The sequence below is a fragment of the Myxine glutinosa genome, chromosome 1 (assembly GCF_964187855.1).
Source record: "Myxine glutinosa chromosome 1, kmMyxGlut1.1, whole genome shotgun sequence".
Taxonomy (NCBI): domain Eukaryota; kingdom Metazoa; phylum Chordata; class Myxini; order Myxiniformes; family Myxinidae; genus Myxine; species Myxine glutinosa.
Window position 1 is genome coordinate 411,544,256 of NC_136261.1, and position 27,733 is coordinate 411,571,988.

Here is a 27,733-nt window from a genome sequence, read left to right on the forward strand (position 1 = left end):
CTGACGGAGGAGGTGGAGCAGCTGACAGAGGGACAAACTAAGTTAGTGGAGCAGGTTCAAAAGAACACTGCGGTACTAGGAGGGTTAAAGGCGACACAAAAAGAAATTAAAAACGAATTAATAGTGACGCAGAGGCAATGTCAGATGGTACGGGAGGAACTGACAATGAGGGTGGAGGAGGTGACAGAGATAATGGAGACAAAGGACCGGCAGGTGAGGATGCACATAGAGACGGTCACGGTAGCCTTAGAGGACGAACTTGAGGGGACGCACCGAGAAATAAAAGAGGTTAAACAAAAATTAGAGGAAGTGGGAGAAAAGGTGAGTGAAATTAAGAAGGGACGAACAGAAACTAAAAGAGAAATCCAGGAGGAGGTGATGGAATGTGTACAAGGTCTGTGTTCAAATCATGATGTGATGCTCACTAACCAAATAAAGAGTTTGCAGGTGGCAAAGAAGGTGCGGAGACAAAGTACGGAGGTGAGTGGCAATGTACATGATGTGAGGAAAGCTTCAGTCGGCTTGGGGATTGGTTTGGATCCGGGTGTTCGTGAAAGGCCGTTGGTGAAGTGTGTGACAGGACAGGTGTGCGAAAAAAGAGGTGTGCGAGAATGTCCGACCATGGGGTGTGTGAGGAAAAAGTGCACGCCGAGGAGTGAGTGTGCCGTCAAGAGTGAGTTGGTCGAAGCGCGTGTGCGAGGGAGCACAGGGAAGCGCGGTGTGGTGAGTGTTACGGAGGAAGTAACGAAAAAGTGTGCGCGGGAGGACGCGCGAGAAAGGTGTGTAACGGACGGGTGCATGAGGAAAGAGTGTGCTGTCGAGAGTAAGGGTGAGTGCGCGACCCAGAGTGGAGGTGAGAGTAGTGAGAGTGAAACGGAGCGTGAGTTGGTTGTGACAGGTGAGCGAGGATGTACACCTGGAATGGAAGGAAGCACACCTGGGATGGTAGAGCGTGTGTGGGAAGGCACATTTGAGTTGGTAGTGAGGCACGTGGATGGGTGTGCGAATGAGAGCACACCTGTGATAGTCACAGAGGAAGTGACCGAGGAGGGGGCGCGAAGAGGTGTGTTAGTGAGGTGTGCGAGCGACGAATGTGTGCCAAAGTGTTCGGTGGTCAGGTGTGTGACCAAGTCGGTGAGCGGAGTGAGTGTACCGAGGTGTGAAAGAAAAGGTACGAGGAGAATGGGAACGGCTGCATGTATGAGCAAGAAAGAGGTAGCGTATGCATGTAAGCCTGCAGGTGAAGCGTCGACGGTAACCGGGTTAAAGGTTAGGTCGACTTTTAGCCGGATCGGGCCCTCGGTGCGTGCCGGGCTTCGCGTGCCGCGAGAACCAGCGGAGATCCGAGCCACGGCGGGTTCGAAAGGCCCGCCGTGCGCGATCCACGCTGGGCCTCGCGTGGAGCGGCCGCGTCCGGGCTCCACTAGGCGGAGCGGGCAGCCCGATAGGAAGGGTCGTCATGGCGACCACTTTCTATTGAGACGTGCCGGCAGGTCGAGATCGGGACATTGGATGGCTCCACGCCGAGGTGATGCGTGGGATCTTGGCCCGGGTAAGCCCCCGCCCCTGCCCCGAATGCGGGACGCATCCAGCCGCCAGCACAAAAGAATCCGCGTTCAGTGCTCGGCTGTACGAAGCCGGGCTGTAGATGTGAATTGGCGCACCGAGAGGATGTAATAAGTAGACGGGTGATGGTGGTAGTGATAGTGATTTAAAACGAAATTTAGAAAAGTGAATAGAATTGGCAGTAAATGGAAAATTTTTGAATTGTTGGATTTGGACGAGCGAAATTGGTAGTGAGAGACCCCCGATGTGGTGGGATGGCAAATCCACCATCCTTCCCATGTGGGGGCAAAGGAGCAATAGCTTATGGGGTGTATGGCAGTGAAAACTAGCCCGGGTGGGTTAGGTTATATTGATAGGGATCTAGAAGAGATTGACATTAGGTAACGTTAAGTTTAGTTAGTGACTGATACCTGTAGTGGGGACGCAGGTAGATTAGTGTGGATTATAATGACGTGGGAGCGCAATAGTTTAAAGGGACGACTGGGAAGCGCAAGTTTTAGAGGGGAGAAGTTAGCTGAGATGATGCCGTGTGTGTGAGGATTGAACAGGTGAGAATGGAACAGGTGTGATTGCACAGGTGTGCAACTGAACAGGTGAATGGAGCAGTGTATGAGGGAGTAGTGGTGATTGCGTGTTGTGCTGACCAAATGGTCCAGGAAGAAAGGAGGGTGCAGGTGGCACCAGGTATGATTGCACAGGTGTGCAACGACAGGTGAATGGAGGACAGGTGTGTGGAATAAATGGTTGTATGGAATAAATGGTATGGAGTAGTGGAATGGATGGTCGGGGAGTGAGAATGGTGGAAATTGTGGAGTGGAGTGGATGGTGCGAAGGTGTGAATGGGGGAAGAGTGGACCCCCATCACGGATACCCGGGGCGGGTAGTGTAAGTGTTAGGTAGAGGGTACAGGTAAATTGTGGTTGGATATTGGCATCTGTGGTGCGGGTGACAGAATGGTATGTGGATGGGTGCGTTGGTGTTGTGGAAATGGCTGGGCGTGTAGCCTGTTAGTGTGTGTAGTTGGTTTGGGCACTCCACCACTGTGAGGATGTCGGCCAGGTGAGGCCGCAGGTGGGCTCTGGGAGCCGGTAGTAGTTGTTGTGGATGGGGCCCGAGGATCCGGAGGACGGACCCGGGTAGCCCAGTGCCAGAGGGCACCATGGGGTGACAGAGCCAGGAGAGGGGCTGTCCCCAGTTAGTTAGGTTAGGGTGAGGAGCTAGGTAAGCTCGGGTGGCAACTACAGTGGTGGAGGTGTGCAGGTGGGTAGACCTGTTGGGAGAGGTACACGTCGCAGCCCAGAAATTGTGCTAGAGCACCGGGAGATGAATCGGGGGAGTGAGACCCCAAATTGAGGAGCACCACAGTTTGGTCAATGGGAATTTGGTTTTTAGAACCAATAGTGTAAGTGGCCAATGGATTGGCAGGGAAAGACCCCGGGTAGTGTAAAGTGTGTTAATGTCATTTAGAAAGTAGTTAGGATGAAGGATCTCCTCGCACCATCTGCATCCACTCACCTGGGGTGACAGGTACTCCACACCATGCCATGTTTTGATTATTTTTTATGATGCAAATGGTTGGATTGTGAGACGCATCATGACGTGGGTGTGACATTGTGCGTAATTCCATCTCTCCCTCCTTACGAGGATTGATGATGAATTGGTGATGGCAAATTTTGAAGTAAAGGGATTGTGGAGACGAATTTGGTATAGGGGAAATATGGGGAAGACGTGACAGTAGTGACGAATTTGTAAATGTGTAGATTTTTGTACATATGGGGTGAGAACAAGGGTAGGGTAGGCGACAGGGGGGTGACGTACGGTAGGGACGAGCTTTCTCACTTCGGCCTCCGTACGCATTTCACCTTGCATTGCCTTATTGACGTGTACCCTTGTGACCTTACCCCTCGCTCAATTGTCTTTCTCTTGTCTCCCACATGACCTGTGCGCCATTGGGTGCCGAGGGGAGCGTGCGTGAGGTGGCCATTGTGCGCCCGAGATTCCCAGAACCAGCATGCATTGCGTTGATGTACCACTTTATGGACCGCTGTTCTGCGGCCAAGTACCACTTGATGGACCCCAGGTTCTGGGGCAGGGCACCTCTGTTGGAAACCGGCCATAGTGGCCAGGGAATCTTGCTTGCGGACCTCGGTAAGGTGGCACCTATGCCAAACAGGTGGACCACCCTTAGTTGGCCCCTGAGGCCCTAAATAAAAATGGACACAAGTTGTGCTTTTTATTATGTCCACATAGGCCGCATGAAGCCAGAAGACGTCGGGAAGAACATCGGCCCAGCAGAGAAAGAGAAGACCACCACCAGTTGTTTTGTTGTGTTTATTATGAGCCATGGTGACCGCACCGGATGGTGCTTTTGGGTGCTTTGTGGTGTTTGGGTGCTTTTGGGTGCTTTGGTGGTACTGGTACTGGTGCATCGATGCAATGCGTGCTGTCTCCTCCCTCCCAACAGGAATTTCTTTCTCTTGTTCCCTAAAAAGAAAAAAAAAAAAAAAACACAGGTCCTGGGTTGCGTTGTAAATAAGAAATCACGTCATTGTAAATAATGCTCCCCACCGTAAATGTATAGTTTGAGAATAATTCCGTAATTCGGTTAGCTGTGGGCTTGAGTCTGTTAGACAGGATGCAATGCAATAGGGGGACATACTTATTTGTGTTTTAAAATTGTCACACTCAGGGTCAGGTTAATTGTAGAGGGAATTACACCTACGTGTCACACTAAGTTAAAGTTTAATAGGCCCGAGGACGGACCTGAAGAAAGGGGGGTGCAGTGTAACGATTTTGAGAAGTGTGTAACGATTTTGAGAAGTGTAACGGTTTTTTGAGAAGTGTAACAATTTTGGAGGAAGTGTAACGAATGTGAAAACGTTACAATGTGAACGTTACAAACGTACGGTACCACCCTGTTAATGTAAATAATGGTCGCAGTCAGCGTCCTAGTTAATTGCATGGAATATACACGCAGGTCACGATATATCTTTTAAATAGTGTATTTCCTTATTCCATGTAGGCTAAGTATGTGTTTTCCCACTAGATTGACTTTGCATTGTATCAAACAAAATAAGCGTAGGCCCTTCCAATTTCCCCAAAACCTCCCTTCCATTTGCCTTCCGCATTTTGGTCGGTTTTTCTCTTCAACCACCATTGGCCACGAGGTAAGGTTGGAGAAGAAAGGTGTGTCTCCACCTCGTCAGAAGAGGGAAGGAGTGAACCGGCCCTAACAGCCAATCAACACCGCGGTGAGTGACCCGGTAGGCGTGCCCTCGGAGTCGGCGGCTTGATTTCGCCCGAGGTGATAAAAGCGACTGCAAGGGACTGCTTTAGGAGATGAGAGATGAGCTGGAACCTGGAGAGGAGCAACGAGGCTGCACCAAAGAGAGGCGGTGAGATGCGAAACGCTCCAAGCCAAAGAGGAGAGGTACTCGGCAAGGAGACCAGCTTTGGAGAGACGCGCTGAAAGGAGGGAGACGGCCCCGCCCCAAGAAGAGGAGCAGGTGTGCCGAACCAGCGCGTGGCGTCTCCCGCAGTGGATACGCGACGGAGGGTTTCCCGCCAAAACCGCGAGGAATTGCGACCGGCGGCCTCCCGACCTTGCCTCCATCTCAAGCCTTACCTGCCTGAACCACCCCTGTGTAAGTGTGAACGTCCTGTCCTGCTCGTTGTCTTGGGGCTAAGTAAAAACGAATAGTGTAAGTTAAGGATTCGCTGTGTCACTGTTTCTTCCATCCTTTGCTTGTGTGTGTATAATAAATCTGTTCTTCCTCCGTATTCTTCTTCTTCTTTTTCATTCTCTTGCGATCGCTTTAGAGATTTCCCGATTGAATATCCGTGGGGCGATCTGGTCAACGTCGGGTGAAATCGGGTTTTAATCGGGGAGTAACTGTTCGGACGCGGTTAAATACACCACCGCTCGGTCAATATAACATCTAAAAGCCGCGTCTGTAACAATATATATATATATGTATATATATATATATATATATATATGTATATATATATATATATATATATATATATGTATATATATGTATATGTATATGTATATATATATATATATATATATATATATATATATATATATATATTGTTGCGGATCTCAGCGCCGGCCTTTTCCCCTTACGAAGGGGGAATTAGTCCCCTTGTCTTTGACTGACCGACGGGACCCGAGGCTTACGACGTCCTTTCCGGGCAGCGTTAAATAGGGTTGTAGGACCAGATTCGCTATTACCTAAGTATTAACACAACCCTGAAATGAGGAGACAAGCCTCGCCCAAATCACGGGTGTTGGTGGATACGCCGAGCGGTAGCGAACCCGTGACCCGAGCCGTTATCAATGACTAAACCCGATCCAAGCGGTTCGTAATTGTGCCACGCTTACCCAATGATGGAAATCACTGAAACGGTCGAATTTGGAAGAATGGAAGAACAAGGTTTATTTACACTTTGTACAATAATCAGAAGAAGAAAACACAGTGCAGCCTTAAACAGTCTTTTACTTATCCCCTGGACAAACAGGCCCGTTCACACTCAGACACACTCACACGGGGTTTGCAGTTGACCAGGTCAGCATGTCCAGGGATGGCGTCCAGGCAGCTCGCTCTCCGGCCCCCAACTCGCACCGCGAAGAAGATGAATACAGTGGCCAGGAGCTTTCCGCATGTCGTTGGCGCGCACGGAATTATTACAGGGCGAATGGTAGGGCTGGCTTTGGCGGTTACACTTGCGGCTGCAGCCGCGTACGTCATAAGCGAACAGTTCAATATGCGCTTCTCAATCAATGGCCTTGACAAATCCTTCTGATACTGTCTTGTGCACGCCGGTCCTCCAAATACTCCTTCTCAACTCCGGGTCAGTCCTGCTTGCAAGTCCTTCTCATAAGTCCTGTTCAAGGGCTTTGTGTGAAGACTTATATAGCCTTGCCCAGCGAACCCTCTGGAATTTACTCGACGCGTCTTGCCACGCCCTATCATGCCATGCCTTTCGAGTCCAGGTTGGCTGGTGGCCCTTACCATCACCGCCTCTGACGTGCTGCTTGTCGCGGCCACACCTCTACCCTCATGCTCCTCCCTCTTCTTAGGCCTACCTTGTGGTACCCGATTAGTTTCGAGCAAAACCAAGGGCAGCGAACGCTGCTGGCAGCCAAAGCGTAACAAACTTGAAGGATGCCAAATGGGGCGCGGCATCGAGTTTGCCCATGATGTAATTGGAGGGTGGCCACAAAATGAAAAGGACCTAAGCTCATTTCTTTACACAACGCAGATGTCACTAGGGAAATGGCCTACTCTTACACATACTATGACATAACTAATTCTAAGTGGGCCTATGTGTTGCTTGTGGACTAACTATGGGGGGCAAGCCTTTAACCTTTAATGATGTCATATGTACACTCTCAAAACCGCAACACTGCCCCCCTCCTTCGCCAGGCTCGTCCCCGAGCCGAACCCACACACGTGAGAACGACCGGTTTTGAGCAAGGGTCAGGACTACTCTTTAAATTACGTGTGACACTTAAGTGTGGTTCCCCTCGACATTTAATCTAACACCCTATGTGCGACAGTTTTACAACACTAAATATGTCCCACCTACTGCGTTGTGTACTAATTAACAGACTCACACCAACGGCTAACCGAATTGCGGAAATAATTTTCAAACTATACATAAAGCCGGTGGGGAGCATGTTATTTAAAAGACTAATCTAATTATTTGCATTTCTATAACCCAGGACCTGTTCGTTTGTGGGAAATACATTTTGGGAGGAGAAAAACACAATGTACTGCACCAATACACCATAAAGAAAATGCACCAATATGCACAAAAATGCACAATCATCACAAATGCACAGTCATGTTTAAATGGCACATTTGCTGGTTGGCTGCTGCTGGGCTGCTGCTTCTTGCGTCTTCCTGCTTCGTCTTCGGTGTGCCATAATAAAACTTGGAGATCTTCTTTCCTGACACACCGGAATAAATAAAAAGTGCACAAACCGTGTCCGTTTTTTATTTTATTTGCAGGGCCATCTCATGGTCCATCTGCGTGACTTTTACGCCACTTAAAACCAGTGGTCCCCAGGGGCAAGGCAATGTTTGCAGCAATTTTCTGCTCCAACAAAGGTGCCAGGCCACAGAACGTGTGGTCCATTAGGTGTACTGGTGCAGCAACAGGTAGCAGGGTGCAGCTGCACAGTGTAGCAATGTGCCGCAGCACAGCTCGGTGTTCCTGCACACTCCCCTCAACAAAAAAAATGGGTCCATGGGTGGGGAGGAAAGACACAGCAGAGAGTTAGCGGAGGAAAGGGCGCAAGGTTACACACAATACAAGGTAATGCAACATGAGGAGCACGGGAGAGCGAGTGGAGAAAGCTCATCCCTAGTCGTACGTAACCCCCCATGTCAGCCGACACTACCATTTCCCTTCCCCGTATTTACAATTTACAAATTCGTCTCTACATCTTGTCTCTTCTATCCCCCATTACGCCAAATTCGTCGTCCAATCCCTCCCAAGAAGGAAGAGATGGAATAAACACAATGTCAAATCCCGTCGAGATATGTCTTTACCATCCAAACATTTGCAAATCTGGTGTGGAGTTCTGTCACCTTGGTGAGTGGATGTGGATGGTGCGAAGAGATTCTCATCCTAACTATACTCTAATGACATTAACTCTGTTACACTATCCGGGGTCTTGCCCTGCCAATTGGCATCTTTAAACTATGCGGTTCTAAAAACCAATTCCCATTGACCCACCCTGTGGTGTCCTACCAAATTTGGGTCTCACTCCCCAAGTTTTCAATCTGTGCCTTCGCACAATTTTGGGGCTGGGTCGTGTGGCTCTACCAGCAGGTCTACCTACCTGTGCACCTCCGCCACTGAAGTCGCCACCCGAGCTTACCATGCTCCTTACAACTACCCAAAATCGTGGTGGTGAGATGTTTTGAATTACTTGGTGGTGAGGTGTTTTTAAATGATGTGGTGGTGTGTTTTTAATTTTGTGTGTGAGGTGTTTTTTTTACGTGTTTTATGGCTGTGAGGTGTTTTTAATTTTGTGGTGGTGAGGTGTTTTTATTACGTGTTTTATGGCTGTGAGGTGTGTTTATTACGTGTTTTATGGCTGTGAGGTGTTTTTATTATGTGTTTTATGGCTGTGAGGTGTTTTTAATTTTGTGGTGGTGAGGTGTTTTTATTACGTGTTTTATGGCTGTGAGGTGTTTTTATTACGTGTTTTATGGCTGTGAGGTGTTTTTATTACGTGTTTTATGGCTGTGAGGTGTTTTTAATTTTGTGGTGGTGAGGTGTTTTTATTACATGTTTTATGGCTGTGAGGTGTTTTTAATTTCGTGGTGGTGAGGTGTTTTTATTAGGTGTTTTATGGCTGTGAGGTGTTTTCAATTTTGTGGTGGTGAGGTGTTTTTATTATGTGTTTTATGGCTGTGAGGTGTTTTTAATTTTGTGGTGGTGTGTTTTATTACGTTTTTATGGCTGTGAGGTGTTTTTAATTTCCTGGTGGTGAGGTTTTTTTTTTACGTGTTTTATGGCTGTGAGGTGTTTTTATTACGTGTTTGATGGCTGTGAGGTGTTTTTAATTTTGTGGTGGTGAGGTATTTTTATTATGTGTTTTATGGCTGTGAGGTGTTTTTATTAGGTGTTTTATGGCTGTGAGGTGTTTTATTACGTGTTTTATGGCTGTGAGGTGTTTTAAATTTTGTGGTGGTGAGGTGTTTTTATTACGTGTTTTATGGCTCTGAGGTGTTTTTAATTTTGTGGTGGTGAGGTGTTTTTATTATGTGTTTTATGGCTGTGAGGTGTTTTTATTAGGTGTTTCATGGCTGTGAGGTGTTTTTATTACGTGTTTTATGGCTGTGAGGTATTTTAAATTTAGTGGTGGTGAATTGTTTTTATTACGTGTTTTATGGCTGTGAGGTGTTTTTAATTTCGTGGTGGTGAGGTGTTTTTATTACGTGTTTTATGGCTGTGAGGTATTTTTATTACGTGTTTTATGGATGTGAGGTGTTTTTATTAAGTGTTTTATGGCTGTGAGGTGTTTTTATTAGGTGTTTTATGGCTGTGATGTGTTTTTATTGCGTGTTTTATGGCTGTAAGGTGTTTTTAATTTTGTGGTGGTGAGGTGTTTTTATTACGTGTTTTATGGCTGTGAGGTATTTTTATTACGTGTTTTATGGCTGTGAGGTGTTTTTATTAAGTGTTTTATGGCTGTGAGGTGTTTTTATTAGGTGTTTTATGGCTGTGATGTGTTTTTATTGCGTGTTTTATGGCTGTAAGGTGTTTTTAATTTTGTGGTGGTGAGGTGTTTTTATTACGTGTTTTATGGCTGTGAGGTATTTTTATTACGTGTTTTATGGCTGTGAGGTGTTTTTATTACGTGTTTGATGGCTGAGGTGTTTTTTATTTCGTGGTGGTGAGGTATTTTTATTACGTGTTTTATGGCTGTGGGGTGTTTTTATTACGTGTTCAATGGCTGTGAGGTGTTTTTAATTTTGTGGTGGTGAGGTGTTTTTATTACGTGTTTTATGGCTGTGAGGTGTTTTTATTACGTGTTTGATGGCTGTGAGGTGTTTTCAATTTCGTGGTGGTCAGGTGTTTTTAATTTTGTGGTGGTGAGGTGTTTTTATTACGTGTTTTATGGCTGTGAGGTGTTTTAAATTACTTGGTGGTGAGGTGTTTTGAATTACTTGGTGGTGAGGTGTTTTGAATTACTTGGTGGTGAGGTGTTTTGAATTACGTGGTGGTGAGGTGTAATTGTCCCAAACTTCCAGTCTGCACCAACCCCTCCCCTATGTTTGTGCTGAGGGGTTCTTTCTTGAAAAAAAAACATTCAACCTAAATCTTCAACCTAAATTGCCTATAAAAATGTAATATCACAAACACAACAAATACATTTGTGCAAAGTAATTGTTTGTATTATGATTGGTGTAAATCATGACAACACAGCAACTCAGGTACAGTCCTTAGCCTCAGCTAAAATAAGCCCATTCCTCAGTCACGACGCTTGGTGAGGCGAGCATAGCGAGCCGAGCCAAGCTAGTGTATATATATATATATATATATATATATATATGTATATATATATATATATATATATATATATATATATATACATGTGTGTGTGTGTGTGTGTGTGTGTGTGTGTGTGTGTGTGTGTGTGTGTGTGTGTGTGTTGCGTGGGTGTATGTGTATGTGTGTGTGTGTCTGTGAATATGAGAGAGAATTGTGAGGAACAGAAATAAAAAAACGAGGTGTGTGTGTGTGTGTGTGTGTGTGTGTGTGTGTGTGTGTGTGTGTGTGTGTGTGTGTGTGTGTGTGTGTGTGTGTGTGTGAGACCCACTCCCCCGTGTGTGACCCACTCTCCCCCGTGTGCGTGATGTGGGAGGGAGAGGATTTGAGCTCTTAAAGTCAAATTTTACATGAGATGTAATAACACATTTCAAACTGTATTTCCCATGTGCACGCACATGCATTCACATGTCATCAGAAGTAAATACATTGTGTAGATTACATCATTTGTGGTTCTGATAAATTGCCAGTAACCATTTTGTAAAACTGAATGTGCAGCATCAAACTCAAGATGTCCAAATGTCACACAAGTCCATGCCCATGGGATTCCCATGGGTTACCCCACTAGTTTCCACAGAAGATGTCACCAAAAAGATTCTGCCATGGCCTGCTTCCATGTGAAATCCCCATTCACATTTAAATTTCCAAACACATCACAATAATAACTCGATCACAGTTCATTTCCAACGTCAGGACCACACAAAATCACAATACCTTTAAACTTTACACAAGAAGAAGTAAATGTATTTTATTTGCCAGACTTAGAGCACTCCTATATATGAACTTTTCGAGAGCATTCCTTGGTTCCGACTAAGAACACGAGGGCAGTCCAGCATGCACATAAATTTTTTGAATGTCCCTTATTTTCTGTTTGCCATTTTCTACAAGCTATGGAATGTCCTTTCTTTTCTATACTTTGCCACATGGCACATATCATGTAAAGGGGCCTTTTCTATGCTGATGGCATTTTCCCCATGAATGCCCCTTCTTGTCACATGCATTGGAAAGGAGGCAGTTATGATGGGATATGATAGATGTTTAAGATAATGAAGGGTACAGACAAAATAAGTGCAGAATAATTATTCAGCAGAGATAGTCACAGGACCAGGGGCCGTAGCCTCATAAAGAAAATAAGAGTTAATACAGTGGCAAGGTAATATTCAGGCAGCTCAGCAAATGGATGTGGATGTTCTGGACAAAAGCGCTAAATTTTCCCCACGTGCTACACATAGCTTTAGCCTTTAATTTTTGGTAGGAACCACTTCCTCTGAATACATGATTTTTTGGCAGTATTTTCAGTGACTATGGCACATTAACAGTATTCCGTTTTAATTTTTTTTTCAAGTTTCATGTTCAGTTTCTTTTTTGTGTTAATAAAAATCGTCTGTTGCTTTTGTAAATGGTACAGTTGTATTCCTTGTCCGAGAAAATGAATGTTTGGACACCAAGATTATGATCCGAAGTAGCTTAGATGCTGAGATATTGGGAGATATAGGTTTTTACATGGCGGCTATCTTGAAAATCCAAGATGGCCGCCATATTATATTCGGAGGAAGTGGTTCCTATCAAAAATGGAAAGGTAAGGTAATGGGTAACATGTGGGAAAAAATTGGCGCTTTTGTCAGGAACGTCCATATCCATCTCAAATCCGGTCCAAAGCTGCCTGATGATAAGGTTCTTTCACTCAGAGAGTCATTAATGCATGGTATGGGCTCTTAGAAAGGCAGTGACAACAGAACCAAGAGATGAGTTTAAATTAGGATTAGATAGGTACCTGGAAGCTTTAGAGATAGAAGAGTATCTGGATATTGGCAAGACGTTTGTGACTCGAGTGTGGAGTGGAGTGGAGGGTCGTGTCTGTGGAGGGTCTCATCAAGGTGTGGGGTGTGGTTGATGTTGTGTGTTTGTCATCCAAGAACCGCCATCGCCCAAACTTATCCCCTCCCCCCCACCCACCTCTGAAAAAATAACACAAAAGATTGCTTTTTCTCTTTTTTTATTTGAACAATTAAAATAATTGTATTTCGCCATTTGTATTTGACATGCTTGGGATATCCCTGGTCGTGCCACATTGTCTCATCCACATTCCTTCCCTCGTTCCCCAAATGAATTTGCATTGTTTTGGGGGATAAACTTGGTCTGGTGTTGATGTGGTGCAGTATAACGAGCCGAATGGTCTCTTCTAGTTTACTCTGGGTTTATTTTTGTCTCTGTATATAATAACTCACATTCATTAGATGCTGATTGAGAAGAAAAGTTACAAAATGGGAAACAGCGGTGAACAAACTGGATGTAAAAGCCCGCATTTATTTGATAAAAATTGATTGGGTTGACAACGGAAATAACTCACAAAAATTCCAAACAGAGTAAAGAAAATAACATGTATAACTTTTCTGTGATTAACATAAGCATTGTATCCTTGGCAGGTCATTGGTGAAATGGAGAGCTTCTTGGAATGGCTCAAATCCCGAGGCCTGAGAGCAGAAACAGCCCAAGCAGTGATCGATAAGCTTGGAATTGAGAATCAGAAGGTTATTCGAGCTTGTACTGAGTCGGATCCATTGCGGACCGAGCTCCTTTCTCTCTCCAAAGAGAAATTACAATTTGCAATGTATGCTGACTTCTCTAAATTTATGAATTCATTTTCAAAGCCGCAAGATGTCCAGATTGCAGGTTCTTCTCTTTTGGGAAGTATTTTCGTCAACTTGGAGAATGTTATTCGGGAACTTTCCAGTTTCTGTGGAAAGATTTTTGGATCCCAAAATGTGCAGTTGGAAAATGTTCCTGGTTTCTCTGGAATCAGGTTCAGTGATGTCTGCAGCCTCCGCTCTCAGGATGATGCGTCAAGACCCACGTCTGGTATGTGACTTTTTTTAAGACAACATCCCATGTTAACAAATATCTTGATCTTCCACCATTGTTTTTTTTTTTTTTTTTGTATTCTTTTAACTTCGGTAATCTATTTTGGTGCAGTTTTGTATTGTCTAATATGAATGGGTTTTTTTAATGTGGGTTACAAGGTAAATCTTAGCTCACCTGGAACATATTTCGGGGGAGCTTTGGGATGGTGTGTCGTCAGTCCTTCCTGAGACACTTGCAACTTCTTCTCCGAAACTGCTGATGCGATTGTGACCAAAACTTGGCTAAGATGTTTGTGTGTTCGAACTCAAATTTGTTCACTGCATTAATAAACATCGAGGTCTCAGGGGGTCTACCGGGGGTCAAAGTGGGTCCAGGTTTGACCCACCCCAGCCCTCCACGTTAGAACTACACACTTGACCACAACCTTAATCACCCATGATGTACCAAAGTTTGTTCATGGCATTTGAAAAATCGGGGTCTAATGCCACTATTTCTTTTCTTTTTTTGGAAATTGCAATACGTACATTTATAGGTGTTCCATGTTCATCGGAGCATTTAAGTTATCTGCATGCAGGAAGTAGTTTATTGCCTCTCTTTAGCCACGGACAGGCTTAACATTATTACTGTTGTTGTTGTATAGCCCTGGATATTTCTCTTGAACAAGCCCGCTGCACGGAGACAGACGATCAATCTCCCAGGAGTGACCCACAGATTCCCCACATCCAATATGATGTACCCCCACCTTCTCCTATCCTTGTTTAAACAGTGATATCGTATTGAACAGTAATTAAACATCGTATAATTCTTTATATCTTGTTAATATTTGGTTGAACAATGTGAACGTAAAAAAACCCCAAAAAAACAAAAAAAAAAAACTTTCCTTTCAAAACAAACTCCAACCCACTGGTCAATAAAACAAAAAAATGTGAAAAATGATTTTTTCCAACAACAATTTGGTCTTTCTTCTGAAGAATAGAATTACTTAATTCTGAATTGTTTATTTAAACCTAAATCAAGGTTTGAGTTGTAATTAACTAAATTTCTTTAACTGCAGTTTGGACATCGAACATCTATTTGCAGTATTGGGTAAAATCTCTTATCTTCTCTTATCCACCATCTCTTATCTTCTCTTATCCAACATGTCTTATCTTCTCTTATCCACCATCTCTTATCCACCATCTCTTATCTTCTCTTATCCACCATTTGTTATCTTCTCTTATCCACCATCTCTTATCTTCTCTTATCCACCATTTGTTATCTTCTCTTATCCACCATCTCTTATCTTCTCTTATCCACCATTTGTTATCTTCTCTTATCCACCATCTCTTATCTTCTCTTATCCACCATTTGTTATCTTCTCTTATCCACCATCTCTTATCTTCTCTTATCCACCATCTCTTATCTTCTCTTATCCACCATCTCTTATCTTCTCTTATCCACCATCTCTTATCCACCATCTCTTATCTTCTCTTATCCACCATCTCTTATCCACCATCTCTTATCTTCTCTTATCCACCATTTGTTATCTTCTCTTATCCACCATCTCCTATCTTCTCTTATCCACCATCTCTTATCTTCTCTTATCCACCATCTCTTATCTTCCCTTATCCACCATCTTTTATCTTCTCTTATCCACCATCTCTCATCTTCGCTCATCCACCATCTCTTATCTTCTCTGATCTACCATCTCTTATCTTCTCTTATCCACCATATATTATCTTCTCTTGTCCACCATATCTCATCTTCTCTCATCCACCATTTCTTGTCTTCTCTTATCCACCATCTCTTATCTTCTCTCATCCACCATTTTTTGTCTTCTCTTATCCACCATCTCTTATTCTCTCTCATCCACCATTTCTTATCTTTTCTTATCCACCATCTCTTATCTTCTCTTATCCACCATCTCTTATCCACCATCTCTTATCTTTCTTATCCACCATTTGTTATCTTCTCTTATCCACCATCTCTTATCTTCTCTTATCCACCATCTCTTATCTTTTCTTATCCACCATCTCTTATCTTCTCTTATCCACCATCTCTTATCCACCATCTCTTATCTTTCTTATCCACCATCTCTTATCTTCTCTTATCCACCATCTCTTATCTTCTCTTATCCACCATCTCTTATCTTCTCTTATCCACCATCTCTTATGTTATCTTATCCACCATCTCTTATCTTCTCTTATCCACCATCTCTTATCCACCATCTCTTATCTTCTCTTATCCACCATCTCTTATCCACCATCTCTTATCTTCTCTTATCCACCATTTGTTATCTTCTCTTATCCACCATCTCCTATCTTCTCTTATCCACCATCTCTTATCTTCTCTTATCCACCATCTCTTATCTTCCCTTATCCACCATCTTTTATCTTCTCTTATCCACCATCTCTCATCTTCGCTCATCCACCATCTCTTATCTTCTCTGATCTACCATCTCTTATCTTCTCTTATCCACCATATATTATCTTCTCTTGTCCACCATATCTCATCTTCTCTCATCCACCATTTATTGTCTTCTCTTATCCACCATCTCTTATCTTCTCTCATCCACCATTTTTTGTCTTCTCTTATCCACCATCTCTTATTCTCTCTCATCCACCATTTCTTATCTTTTCTTATCCACCATCTCTTATCTTCTCTTATCCACCATCTCTTATCCACCATCTCTTATCTTTCTTATCCACCATTTGTTATCTTCTCTTATCCACCATCTCTTATCTTCTCTTATCCACCATCTCTTATCTTCTCTTATCCACCATCTCTTATCTTCCCTTATCCACCATCTTTTATCTTCTCTTATCCACCATCTCTCATCTTCGCTCATCCACCATCTCTTATCTTCTCTTATCTACCATCTCTTGTATTCTCTTATCCACCATCTCCTATCTTCTCTTATCCACCATCTCTCATCTTCTCTTATCCACCATATCTTGTCATCTCTTATCCACCATCTCTTATTCTCTCTCATCCGCCATTTCTTATCTTTTCTTATCCACCATCTCTTATCTTCTCTTACCCACCATCTCTTGTTGTCGCTTATCCACCATTTCTTATCTTCTCTTATCCACCATCTCTTATCTTCTCTTATCCACCATCTCTTATCTTCTCTTATCCACCATCTCTTATCTTCTCTTACCCACCATCTCTTGTTGTCGCTTATCCACCATCTTTTATCTTCTCTTATCCACCATCTCTTATCTTCTCTTATCCACCATCTCTTATCTTCTCTTATCCAACATGTCTTATCTTCTCTTATCCACCATCTCTTATCCACCATCTCTTATCTTCTCTTATCCACCATTTGTTATCTTCTCTTATCCACCATCTCTTATCTTCTCTTATCCACCATCTCTTATCTTCTCTTATCCACCATCTCTTATCTTCTCTTATCCACCATCTCTTATCTTCTCTTATCCACCATCTCTTATCTTCCCTTATCCACCATCTTTTATCTTCTCTTATCCACCATCTCTTATCTTCTCTTATCCACCATCTCTTATCTTCCCTTATCCACCATTTGTTATCTTCTCTTATCCACCATCTCTTATCTTCTCTTATCCACCATCTCTTATCTTCTCTTATCCACCATCTCTTATCTTCCCTTATCCACCATCTTTTATCTTCTCTTATCCACCATCTCTCATCTTCGCTCATCCACCATCTCTTATCTTCTCTGATCTACCATCTCTTATCTTCTCTTATCCACCATATATTATCTTCTCTTGTCCACCATATCTCATCTTCTCTCATCCACCATTTCTTGTCTTCTCTTATCCACCATCTCTTATCTTCTCTTATCTACCATCTCTTGTATTCTCTTATCCACCATATCTTATCTTCTCTTGTCCACCATATCTCATCTTCTCTTATCTACCATCTCTTGTATTCTCTTATCCACCATCTCCTATCTTCTCTTATCCACCATCTCTCATCTTCTCTTATCCACCATATCTTGTCATCTCTTATCCACCATCTCTTATTCTCTCTCATCCGCCATTTCTTATCTTTTCTTATCCACCATCTCTTATCTTCTCTTACCCACCATCTCTTGTTGTCGCTTATCCACCATTTCTTATCTTCTCTTATCCACCATCTCTTATCTTCTCTTATCCACCATCTCTTATCTTCTCTTATCCACCATCTCTTATCTTCTCTTACCCACCATCTCTTGTTGTCGCTTATCCACCATCTTTTATCTTCTCTTATCCACCATCTCTTATCTTCTCTTATCCACCATCTCTTATCTTCTCTTATCCAACATGTCTTATCTTCTCTTATCCACCATCTCTTATCCACCATCTCTTATCTTCTCTTATCCACCATTTGTTATCTTCTCTTATCCACCATCTCTTATCTTCTCTTATCCACCATCTCTTATCTTCTCTTATCCACCATCTCTTATCTTCTCTTATCCACCATCTCTTATCTTCTCTTATCCACCATCTCTTATCTTCCCTTATCCACCATCTTTTATCTTCTCTTATCCACCATCTCTTATCTTCTCTTATCCACCATCTCTTATCTTCCCTTATCCACCATTTGTTATCTTCTCTTATCCACCATCTCTTATCTTCTCTTATCCACCATCTCTTATCTTCTCTTATCCACCATCTCTTATCTTCCCTTATCCACCATCTTTTATCTTCTCTTATCCACCATCTCTCATCTTCGCTCATCCACCATCTCTTATCTTCTCTGATCTACCATCTCTTATCTTCTCTTATCCACCATATATTATCTTCTCTTGTCCACCATATCTCATCTTCTCTCATCCACCATTTCTTGTCTTCTCTTATCCACCATCTCTTATCTTCTCTTATCTACCATCTCTTGTATTCTCTTATCCACCATATCTTATCTTCTCTTGTCCACCATATCTCATCTTCTCTTATCCACCATTTCTTGTCATCTCTTATCCACCATCTCTTATTCTCTCTCATCCACCATTTCTTATCTTTTCTTATCCACCATCTCTTATCTTCTCTTACCCACCATCTCTTGTTGTCGCTTATCCACCATATCTTATCTTCTCTTGTCCACCATATCTCATCTTCTCTTATCCACCATTTCTTGTCATCTCTTATCCACCATCTCTTATTCTCTCTCATCCACCATTTCTTATCTTTTCTTATCCACCATCTCTTATCTTCTCTTACCCACCATCTCTTGTTGTCGCTTATCCACCATCTCTTATCTTCTCTTACCCACCATCTCTTATCTTCTCTTATCCACCATCTCTTATCTTCTCTTATCCACCATTTCTTATCTTTTCATATCAAAAACCATAATATTTTATGACACTGTTAATACAACCCAAATCCAAATTTTCCAAATTCCGTCTTTCTTTCCTGAAAGTCCTTGTAGTGTCCATTTGTTTTCGTCCCCCATCGCACCGTGGAGCGAAAGGGGGACTATGGTTTTCCCATCCATCCGTCCATACGTCCGTGTGGGCGTGCGTGTGTGCATACATGCATGCATGCATAAGCAAACGACTGCATTCGAATTTGGTGTGTGGGTGCAACCCACGTCAAAATCCAAGATGGCCACCGCCATGTATGTCTGATGCCATGTATGTCTGAACATTGTGAGCGGAATATCTTGAAAAATAAGCGAAGTACCAACTTCTAATCTGGTGTGTGGGTGTATCTAGGCAGAAGGAAGAACTCTATTGAAAATTGGGGTGCCACGTTAAAATCCAAGATGGCCGCCGCCATGTCTGTCTGAACATTGTGAGCTGAATATCTTGAAAAATAAGCGAAGTACCAACTTCTAATCCGGTTTCTGGGTGTATCTAGCCACAAGGAAGAACGCCATTGAAAATTGGGTCGCCACATCAAAATCCAAGATGGCCGCCGCCATGTATGTCTGGTGCGCGGGAATTCTGGGGGATTCTGAAATCTGAATTCTGAATTCTGCGTGGGAATTCTGAAATCTGCAACAACCTTGTGAGCTGAATATCTTGAAAAACAAGCATTCTGAGTATTGCGCTGCAATACATGTCCCCTACCAAAGTTCAAAGTGCCATAACTTTGTCAAAAACTTATCGATTATGCAAATTTATGCACGGTTGATGCTGGTTTTCAAACTTGATCTGAGGTGTGCTGAGACACGTGTGTCACGCCTCATCTCGTTGATAAGCCCGCAAGGTCGCTCCGTGGAGCGGCCTGCACGTATTGCACTGTGTGAATTATATAAACTAGGGCATGCCCGTACTATATCTATATCTAAAATTATATCCCCCCCCCCCCTCTATTTACATGAAATGGTTTGGTCCAAAGCGAACGGCTTGCGGAGTTTGGTAAAGAAATCGCCATAGCATGCACAAACGCGCAGGAAAGCGAAAGAATCGCAAATTAGTTTTAATTAGTTTTAAAACATCGTTTAACGCCAACATAGCGGCAACATAGTTTGCCAACGTGAAATAAATGAATACGCTCTCAAATGTGCCGTCCGAGGCAGAGTCTGTTCGCCACGTTCGGCACACGTGATAGCTCGCTGCTCTCTGATTGGTTGAATCGTTTTTTGGACATAGCTCCGTAACTACTTCTCCGATTAATATGAAACCTTGAAAAGGCACATCCTCGGGTCCCCAGCAATATACCTGGCAAGTTTCAAGTATATCGGACCCGTGGTTGTCGAGAAACAGCGGTCACAGACAAACAAACATACAAACATACACACAGAGATTACTGGAATTATAGATAGATTATTACCAACTCACGGTCTGAGGTACAAGCGATTCAAAAGATATCCTATTTTTTTATATTTTCGTTTCATTGTTTTTTTTTTTTTTTTTTTTTTTTTTGTATACAAGACCGAGGCTCGTGAAAGAGCGAACATTAATCACACAGAAAGACAAACCGACACATAAAACATATAACATCGGGAGCGGTAGACAAGATGGGGAGAGAGGGGGAAGGACACAAACACAATATTTGAGAGCAGGGACCGAGAAACATGGAGACATGGAGAGATCTGAGAGAGGGCGAGGGCTTTGGGGGGGGGGGGCATGGGAAGGGGGCGGTGGCAGAGGTATAAAACATATGGACACTGCCAGGACTTCCAGGAAAGAAGTTGGAATTTCAAACAAGGTGGATCTGGGGTGAATCAGCGGGGGTAGAAAAGATCAAGGTTTTGGATGGGGGAAGATAAGAGATGGTGGTGAACAGCTGTTTTAAAGACCTGGAGGGAGGAGTGGGATTGAAGGGAGTGAGGGAGTTTGTTCCAGAGGCGGGAGAAAAGAGGAATGAAAGAGTGAAGGTGAGCAGAGAGCCGAGATTTCGGCAGTTTAACCATCAGAGGGTTGCTGGCAGATCTTGTGCGACCTGTAGGAATATTTGGGGGACAGAGCACAGAGAGAGCTGGGGGTGCAAGGCCGGAGAGGAGTCGGTAGAAGACAGAAAGACCACCTACCTGCCTGCGGTGAGTGAGTGAAAGGCCCTCAGAGATAGCTTCATCGCGGGAGATTCCAATAATTCTGAAAGCTTTGGTTTCAACAGCGTGAAGCCGAGCTAGGTGTGAGGCAGGAGCACCGGCCCATAGGGGAGAACAGTATTCCATTGAGCTGCGGATGAAAGCCTTGTATGTGGTGAGGAGCTCAGGTGTGCCGAGGAAGGACTTCGCACGACGGAGGATGCCCAGTCGGCGACTGGCTTTGGAGGCCAGCTTGGAAATGTGGTTTTCCCAAGAAAGATCATGGCAGATAGTGAGACCCAAAATCTTGAGCGACAGAACTTCTTGGAGAGGATTGTTGAGAAAGTAGATGGGAGGGTTGTCCAGTCGATCTTTTCGGAGAGACATAGTAAGAGTGTGAGATTTGTCAGGATTGAAAGACATGTTCCACTTGTTTGACCAGTCTGTGATTTTGTCCAGGTCTTCAGAGAGTGAGGAGGCAGCAGACTGCCGATCTGAGGGAAGAGGAATGGAGCGGCAGAGAGTGGAGTCATCAGCAAAGAGATAGAGAGGATTTTCGAGAGAGTCAGAGAGATCATTGATGAAGACCAGAAAAAGCACGGGGCCCAGAACACTGCCTTGGGGAACTCCAGCGTGAACAGGAAGAGGAGATGAGAGAAACCCATTCAGGGCCACACGTTGACGACGACTAGAGAGGAAGTCCGCCAGCCATGCGTGGAGATTTCCATGGATACCAAAGGACGAGAGTTTGGTGAGCAGAGCGGGGTGCCAGACCGTGTCGAAGGCACGTGATATGTCGAGGGAGACAGCTCTAATTTCCTGTTTGGCATTGAGGACCTCCATCCATTGTTGAGACAGCAGAAGCAGCATGTCCAGAGTAGAGTGACCTGGTCTGAAACCAAATTGATGATCAGAGAGCAAGCCATTGGAGAAGAGGAAAGATTTCATATCCGAAGCAATGATGGATTCCATGACTTTGCTGATAATTGGGAGAAGGCTGATTGGTCTGTAGTTGCTAGGATCTGTTTTTGCACCTTTTTTGTGCAAAGCGGTGATGTTGGCTGATTTCCAAGCAGATGGAAGTTGACCTTGAGCAAAAGAGAGGGTGAAGAGAACAGAGAGAGGGTGAGATAGAGCAGCAGAGCAGGATTTTAGGACCCGTGGGCTGATGCCGTTGGGTCCAGTTGCAGAATCAGAGTCGAGGGTTGACAGAAACTTTTCCACCTTGTCAGGAGGAAAGGACACGGAGTCCAGGAGCAGCAGGGTACGACTGGGTATGGTGGGTACAGAGAGGGATGGGTTTGGGACACAAGATTTAGAGGCAAACACAGAGTTGAGGCATTCAGCTTTTTCACGTGCGGAGGGAGGGGATGGAGGGGGAACAAACACCAGAAACGGATTTGACCAGACGCCACCAGGATTTGGAAGAGGGAGACAGATAAGAGAGTTCAGTCTTGAGAATGGAGAGATATTGTTTCCTGGCTCTCCTGAGGGTGGACACACACTTGTTTCGGGCTTTGTGAAAGGAAATGAGATTTCCTTCCGTTGGATTTGCTTTCCAGGAGACGAAGGCAAGTTGTTTCTGGGCAACAGCCTCACCACAAGATTCCGTGTACCATGGACGGGAGGAAGGGTATGACAACTGAAGACGAGATGGGATAAATCTGTGCATGAGAGAGAGCAATTTACTTTGGAAGAATTCCCAGGATGAGTTGATGTCAGAGGTGGTAGAGATGGGAGACCAGTCCAGATGATTGATGGCTGCTTGAAGACCGTGCCAGTTGGCCTGAGTGAAATGCCAGACTCGTCGACGCTGAGCAGGCTCCCTGAGGATGGTCAGAGAGATGTCCACTTTAACAAGGACATGATCAGATGATCCGATCGGAGCAGAAGAAGAGCAGCAGACATTTTCAGGGAAGTTAGTCATAACCAAGTCCAGAAGAGAAGATGTTCCGTTGACTGAGATCCGGGTCGGGAAATTGACAGATTGTGTCAGTCCCAGTGAGTCGCAGAAGTCCTTTGCTGAAGAGCCATGGCTGGTGAGAGAGGTACCCACACCCAGCCAACTGGCATGGTGACAATTGAAATCACCACATATGAGGAAGAGAGAGTTGGGATGAGTAGATAGAAGTTGGTCCATATCATCAGACAGCGAGATGTAGATGGAGTCATCACTGTTTGGTGGACGGTACAACACACATATGAACAAGAGGTGGGAGCGAAGGGGAAGCCGTAGCCAGAGGTATTCCTGGGGGTGAGGTGGAGAGAGTGCAGTGCAGGGCGAGTGAGGAAGAGAGTTTTTGATAAAGATAGCAACCCCGCCTCCAGGACGAGGCTCAGGTCTATCATACCGGAGGAGGGAGTAGTCCGGGAGAGATACTATGGAATCAGAGACATCATAAAGGAGGAATGTTTCTGTTAAGCAGATCACGTCTGGTTTGACAGAAGCAACCTGTATGGAGAGATCAGTTAAGTTTGAACGAAGGCCCCGGATGTTTGAGGTCCATACCGTTAATGAAGAGGAAGGGGGAGCATCAGATACAGAACAGGGGGGAGGAGGGGTAGGGTAAGATGTGGAAGAGGTGGAAGAGATAGGGAGAGCTGTTGAAGGTGTGTCAGAGATTTCAGAATAGCTCGGAGAAAGGGAAGGATGGGGCGGACAAAAGGTTTGATGGTGATTGGGTGAACCACAATGAGGTGTTATTTGAGGAGGGGGAAAAGCGAGGTAGAAGGTTGGGGGAGATGGAGGTGAGAGTTTGAAGGGGGAAGAAGCGGGGAGGACGCTTTGAGGAGGGGGAGTGAGAGGGGGGAAATTGAGAAGCAATGAGGGTGGGGAGATTTGAAGGGGAGGGGTGAGGGGGGAGTTTGGGAGGGAAGGGACAAGGGGAGGGATTTGAAAGGGATGGGATATGGGGGAGATTTGGAGGGGAGGGGTGAGGCAGGAGTCTAGGAGGGGAGGGGCGAGGGGGCGTCTTGGCGGGGAGGAGTGAGGGGGTAGTTTAGGAGGGAGGGGGCAAGGGGGGAGATTTGAAAGGGATGGGTGATGGGTAAGATTTGGAGGGGAGGGGTGATGGGGAAGATTTGGAGGGGAGGGGTTATGGGGAAGATTTGGAGGGGAGGGGTGAGATTGGATTTTTGAAAGTGTACGATTTATGGGAAACGAACATTTATTGCAAAATGAGTTTCTTGTGACCTTCGAGTTAAAAATACGTTTAAGGACGCTGGATGGAGGATGGAGTGCAGGAGAGTTTAGGGAATGTAGAAAAAAGGCACTATAGGAGATGGATATTTTTTTTGGGATGAATTGATTTGGTGAGCAAGTCGAAAGCAGCCTTTTAAAGAAGAAGAAGAAAAAGGTGTTATAAAATATGACGGAATACATAACTTGAGGGGAAAGTGTAAACATTGAAGGTTAATGAGTGAAAACTATCTGGGGAAATGGGGGAGAAACACGTGGTCGAAGAACGAACGAACGAATAAGAATGAATAAACGAATGAGAACAGAGAAGGAAATGTTTTTTTTTTTTGTTTTTTTTTAAATTGAGATTTACACAAGGAAGTAGGCTCTGGGTGAAAAGCCTGGGAATACAGAGAACGAAAGTTATTGGATCACAAACGACGGACCGCTGAGAGAAAAACAAAGCCTCAAGGTTGTACAGTGCACACTGTACAAGGCCTCAAGACACGACACGGCAAACAGACGATCAATTTATGAAAGATAAACACCGAGAAACAACCAAAGTTGCACACAATAACTTCACACACCGAAAGATAAATACAGTTTCGACAAAATACAATTGTGAACAGACTTAACTTCGAATTACTCATTAACGAACTCATTAACGATATCTGCCAAACCACGTGCCCTATCGCAAATCTGTTGTATTCGTTTGTTAATATACCTCAGCTATTGACAAATCTTAAATTAGAATTTTATTTGAGGTTAAAATGACCGCGACAGGTCGTGTCCAACGATGCTTTCAGTCTGTACATGTGATAAATAATTAAATCCGCACACTTGACGCCTCTTCTTCTTCACGCAATAACAACTTCTAGCTTCCAGACCGTACATCCAGTCATCTTGATTTTGCACACTTGTTACTCTTCATGACGTCTACTATAGTATGAAGTTTCACGTCGATCAATAAAGCGATTCAAGAGATATCCATTTTTAAAATATTTTCGTTTCATTAACGATATCTGCCAAACCACGTGAGCTATCGCAAATTCCAAAAGGACATTTTAGTAGACTGACATGCGGAACAGATCTGTGAAGTTTCCCCTCGATTGGATCAAAAATGAGGGAGGGGCTCGGTTTTAAAGGTTCATGCTTAAAAACGTCATAACTCTGAAACCATGTGACGCATGACGTCATCCTCGCTAACTTTCTTGTTCGTCATGGGTATGCGATTCTGTTTGCAAAGTTTGGCCTCGATCTGTTCAGCCCTTGCAGAGAAAAAGGGGTTTTCGTGTTTTCACGAAAAACAATATGGCGCCCGAACCACGTGACCTTTGCCGTCATAATTACCATTAAAATATTCTACAGACCGAGTCACTCCTATGGTGAAAATTTGATCTCAATCGGTCCTATTATTGCAGAGAAAATCTTTTTTAAAGGAAATTAAAACTTAAAATGGCACTGAGTAAATGATCATCAGAATTATCAGAATTCCCAATGTTCAAAGTGCCATAACTTTGTCAAAAATGATCGAAACGTCGTGAAGTTCCAACTTGACCTGTAACTTATGAGGAAACCATGTGCCAAGTTTGAAATCATTAGCATTAAGCGGATAGAAAAAAAGTCCGGAAAACTGTTCTTTGCGTGACGGACTGACAGACTGACAGACTGACGGACGGAGGGACGGCGTGCAAACCTATAGTCCCCTCTGGTATACACCGGTAGGGGACTAATAAGCGACATACCAACTTCTAATCTGGTGTGTGGGTGTATCTAGGCACACGGAAGAAGGCTTTTGAAAATTGGGTCGCCATGTCAAAATCAAAGATGGCCCCCACCATATATATGTCTGAACCTTGTGAGCGAAATATCTTGAAAAATAAGCGAAGTACCTACTTCTAATCTGGTGTGTAGGTGTATCTACCAATAAAGAAGAATCGTATTGAAAATTGGGTCGCCACGTCAAAATCCAAGATGGCCGCCTCCATGTATGTCTGAACCTTGTGAGCGAAATATCATATGGTAAAGTGTGGTGCTGCGCACACAACTTGCTTGCCAAAGAGGTAGGCCACAACACGTTTGTTAAAACCAAAGAGTCTTTATTTAGAAGGCTCGAACTGCAACACTGAGCGGGCTCGAGCTTAGAGCCCGCCTATATGTGCTGAGGCCATGCCTCGTCCCCGGGCGTGGCCGATCGGCCGACGGGTGGGGCATGTGCCACAGGTCCCTGCCTGGGCGCTCGCGCCACCCAATGGTGCGCGGAATTATCGCCCTTTGTGCCCGCCACACGCGCCCCCCCCCAGAATTCCCACGCACCTGAAGGGTGAGTTTCCAGGGAAACCGGATGACCTGGCCGAAACGCCCCCTGGCGATGGGTGCAGGGCTGGGGGGTAGCGGGCCGGCAGGGCTGAGGGGTGCCGGGGGTCCGACCGCCGGGGGGCGGCCTCGATGCGGAGGCAGAGCTGCTGGCGGGGTGCCGGGGGTCCGACTGCCGGGGGGCGGCCTCGACGCGGAGGCAGAGCTGCTGGCGGGGGGTGGTCCGGATCGAGGTGGGCCGGCTTGAAGTGGTCCACGGAAATGCGATCCGGGGCACCGCCGATGTCGACCGTGAAAAACTTGTCCCCGGTCTCCAGCACGCGGAAGGGCCCGTCGTACGGGGGCAGTAGTGGTGCCCGGTGGGTGTCATGCCGGATGAACACGTACTTTGCCGTGCGACATGGGAGGGCGGGCAACCGTGGTGTGCCGTTGGCACCGGGGCGAACCTCCGGGCGGTCTCCTGAAGGGCGGAGCGCTGTTGCGCCGAGGACCAAGGAGTATTGAGCTCTGGGCCGCGGTGGCTCGTGGACCTGATGGTAGCCCCAAACGCCGTGGAGTCGGGGATAAATTTGCCCGGTACCCGCAGTGGTTGCCCGAAGACCAGCTCCGCCAAGGACGCGCGCAGGTCGTACTTGGGCGCCGTCCTGAGGCCCAGCAGGACCCAGGGGAGCCTGTCGACCCAGCCGTCGTCACGGAGGCTGGCCCGGAGCGCGGCCTTCATGGAGCGATGAAAGCGCTCGCACAGGCCATTGGCCTGGGGGTGGTAAGCCGTGGTGTGGTGAAGTTTCACCCCGAGCCATTGCGCCACCGCGGCCCAGAGCTCCGAGGTGAACTGGGGGCCGCGGTCGGACGAGATGTCCGAGGGGGCAACGAACCGGGCAACCCACGTGGCGATAAAGGCCTGCGCCACCTCAGCCGCAGACTTTGCCGCCAATGGGATGGCCTCCGGCCACCGTGTGGTGCGGTCGACCATGGTGAGGAGGTGGGTGAACCCTCGCGAGGGGGGCAGGGGTCCCACCAAGTCGACGTGCACGTGGTCGAACTGCCACTCGGGCACTGTAAACGGGGCCAATGGTGCCTGGGTGTGGCGGTGGACCTTTGTGCGCTGGCACGCGAGGCATGTCCTGGCCCACTCGCGGACGTCCTTCCTGAGGCCATGCCAGACGAACTTCGCCCCGACGAGTTTCTGGGATGCCCTCGCACCAGGGTGGGACAGGCCGTGGATGGCGTCGAACAATGGGCGCTGCCAGCAAGCGGGCACGATGGGGCGAGGCCGGCCGAGGGAGACGTCGCATAGGAGGGCCGTGCCTGCGGCGT

General features: G+C 45.4%; 1 protein-coding gene across 2 annotated transcripts in view; it reads left to right on the forward strand.

Annotated features, from left to right (window-relative positions):
• Nucleotides 1-27,733, forward strand: part of LOC137417831 (uncharacterized) — a 106,129-nt gene that overhangs the window by 46,229 nt on the left and 32,167 nt on the right. For both annotated transcript variants that reach the window (XM_068103762.2, XM_068103755.2), the window contains exon 2: nucleotides 13,071-13,503. In XM_068103762.2, coding sequence (XP_067959863.2) covers nucleotides 13,083-13,503 — 421 coding nt within the window. In that variant the 5' untranslated portion in view covers nucleotides 13,071-13,082. The remainder of the gene's footprint in view (nucleotides 1-13,070; nucleotides 13,504-27,733) is intronic.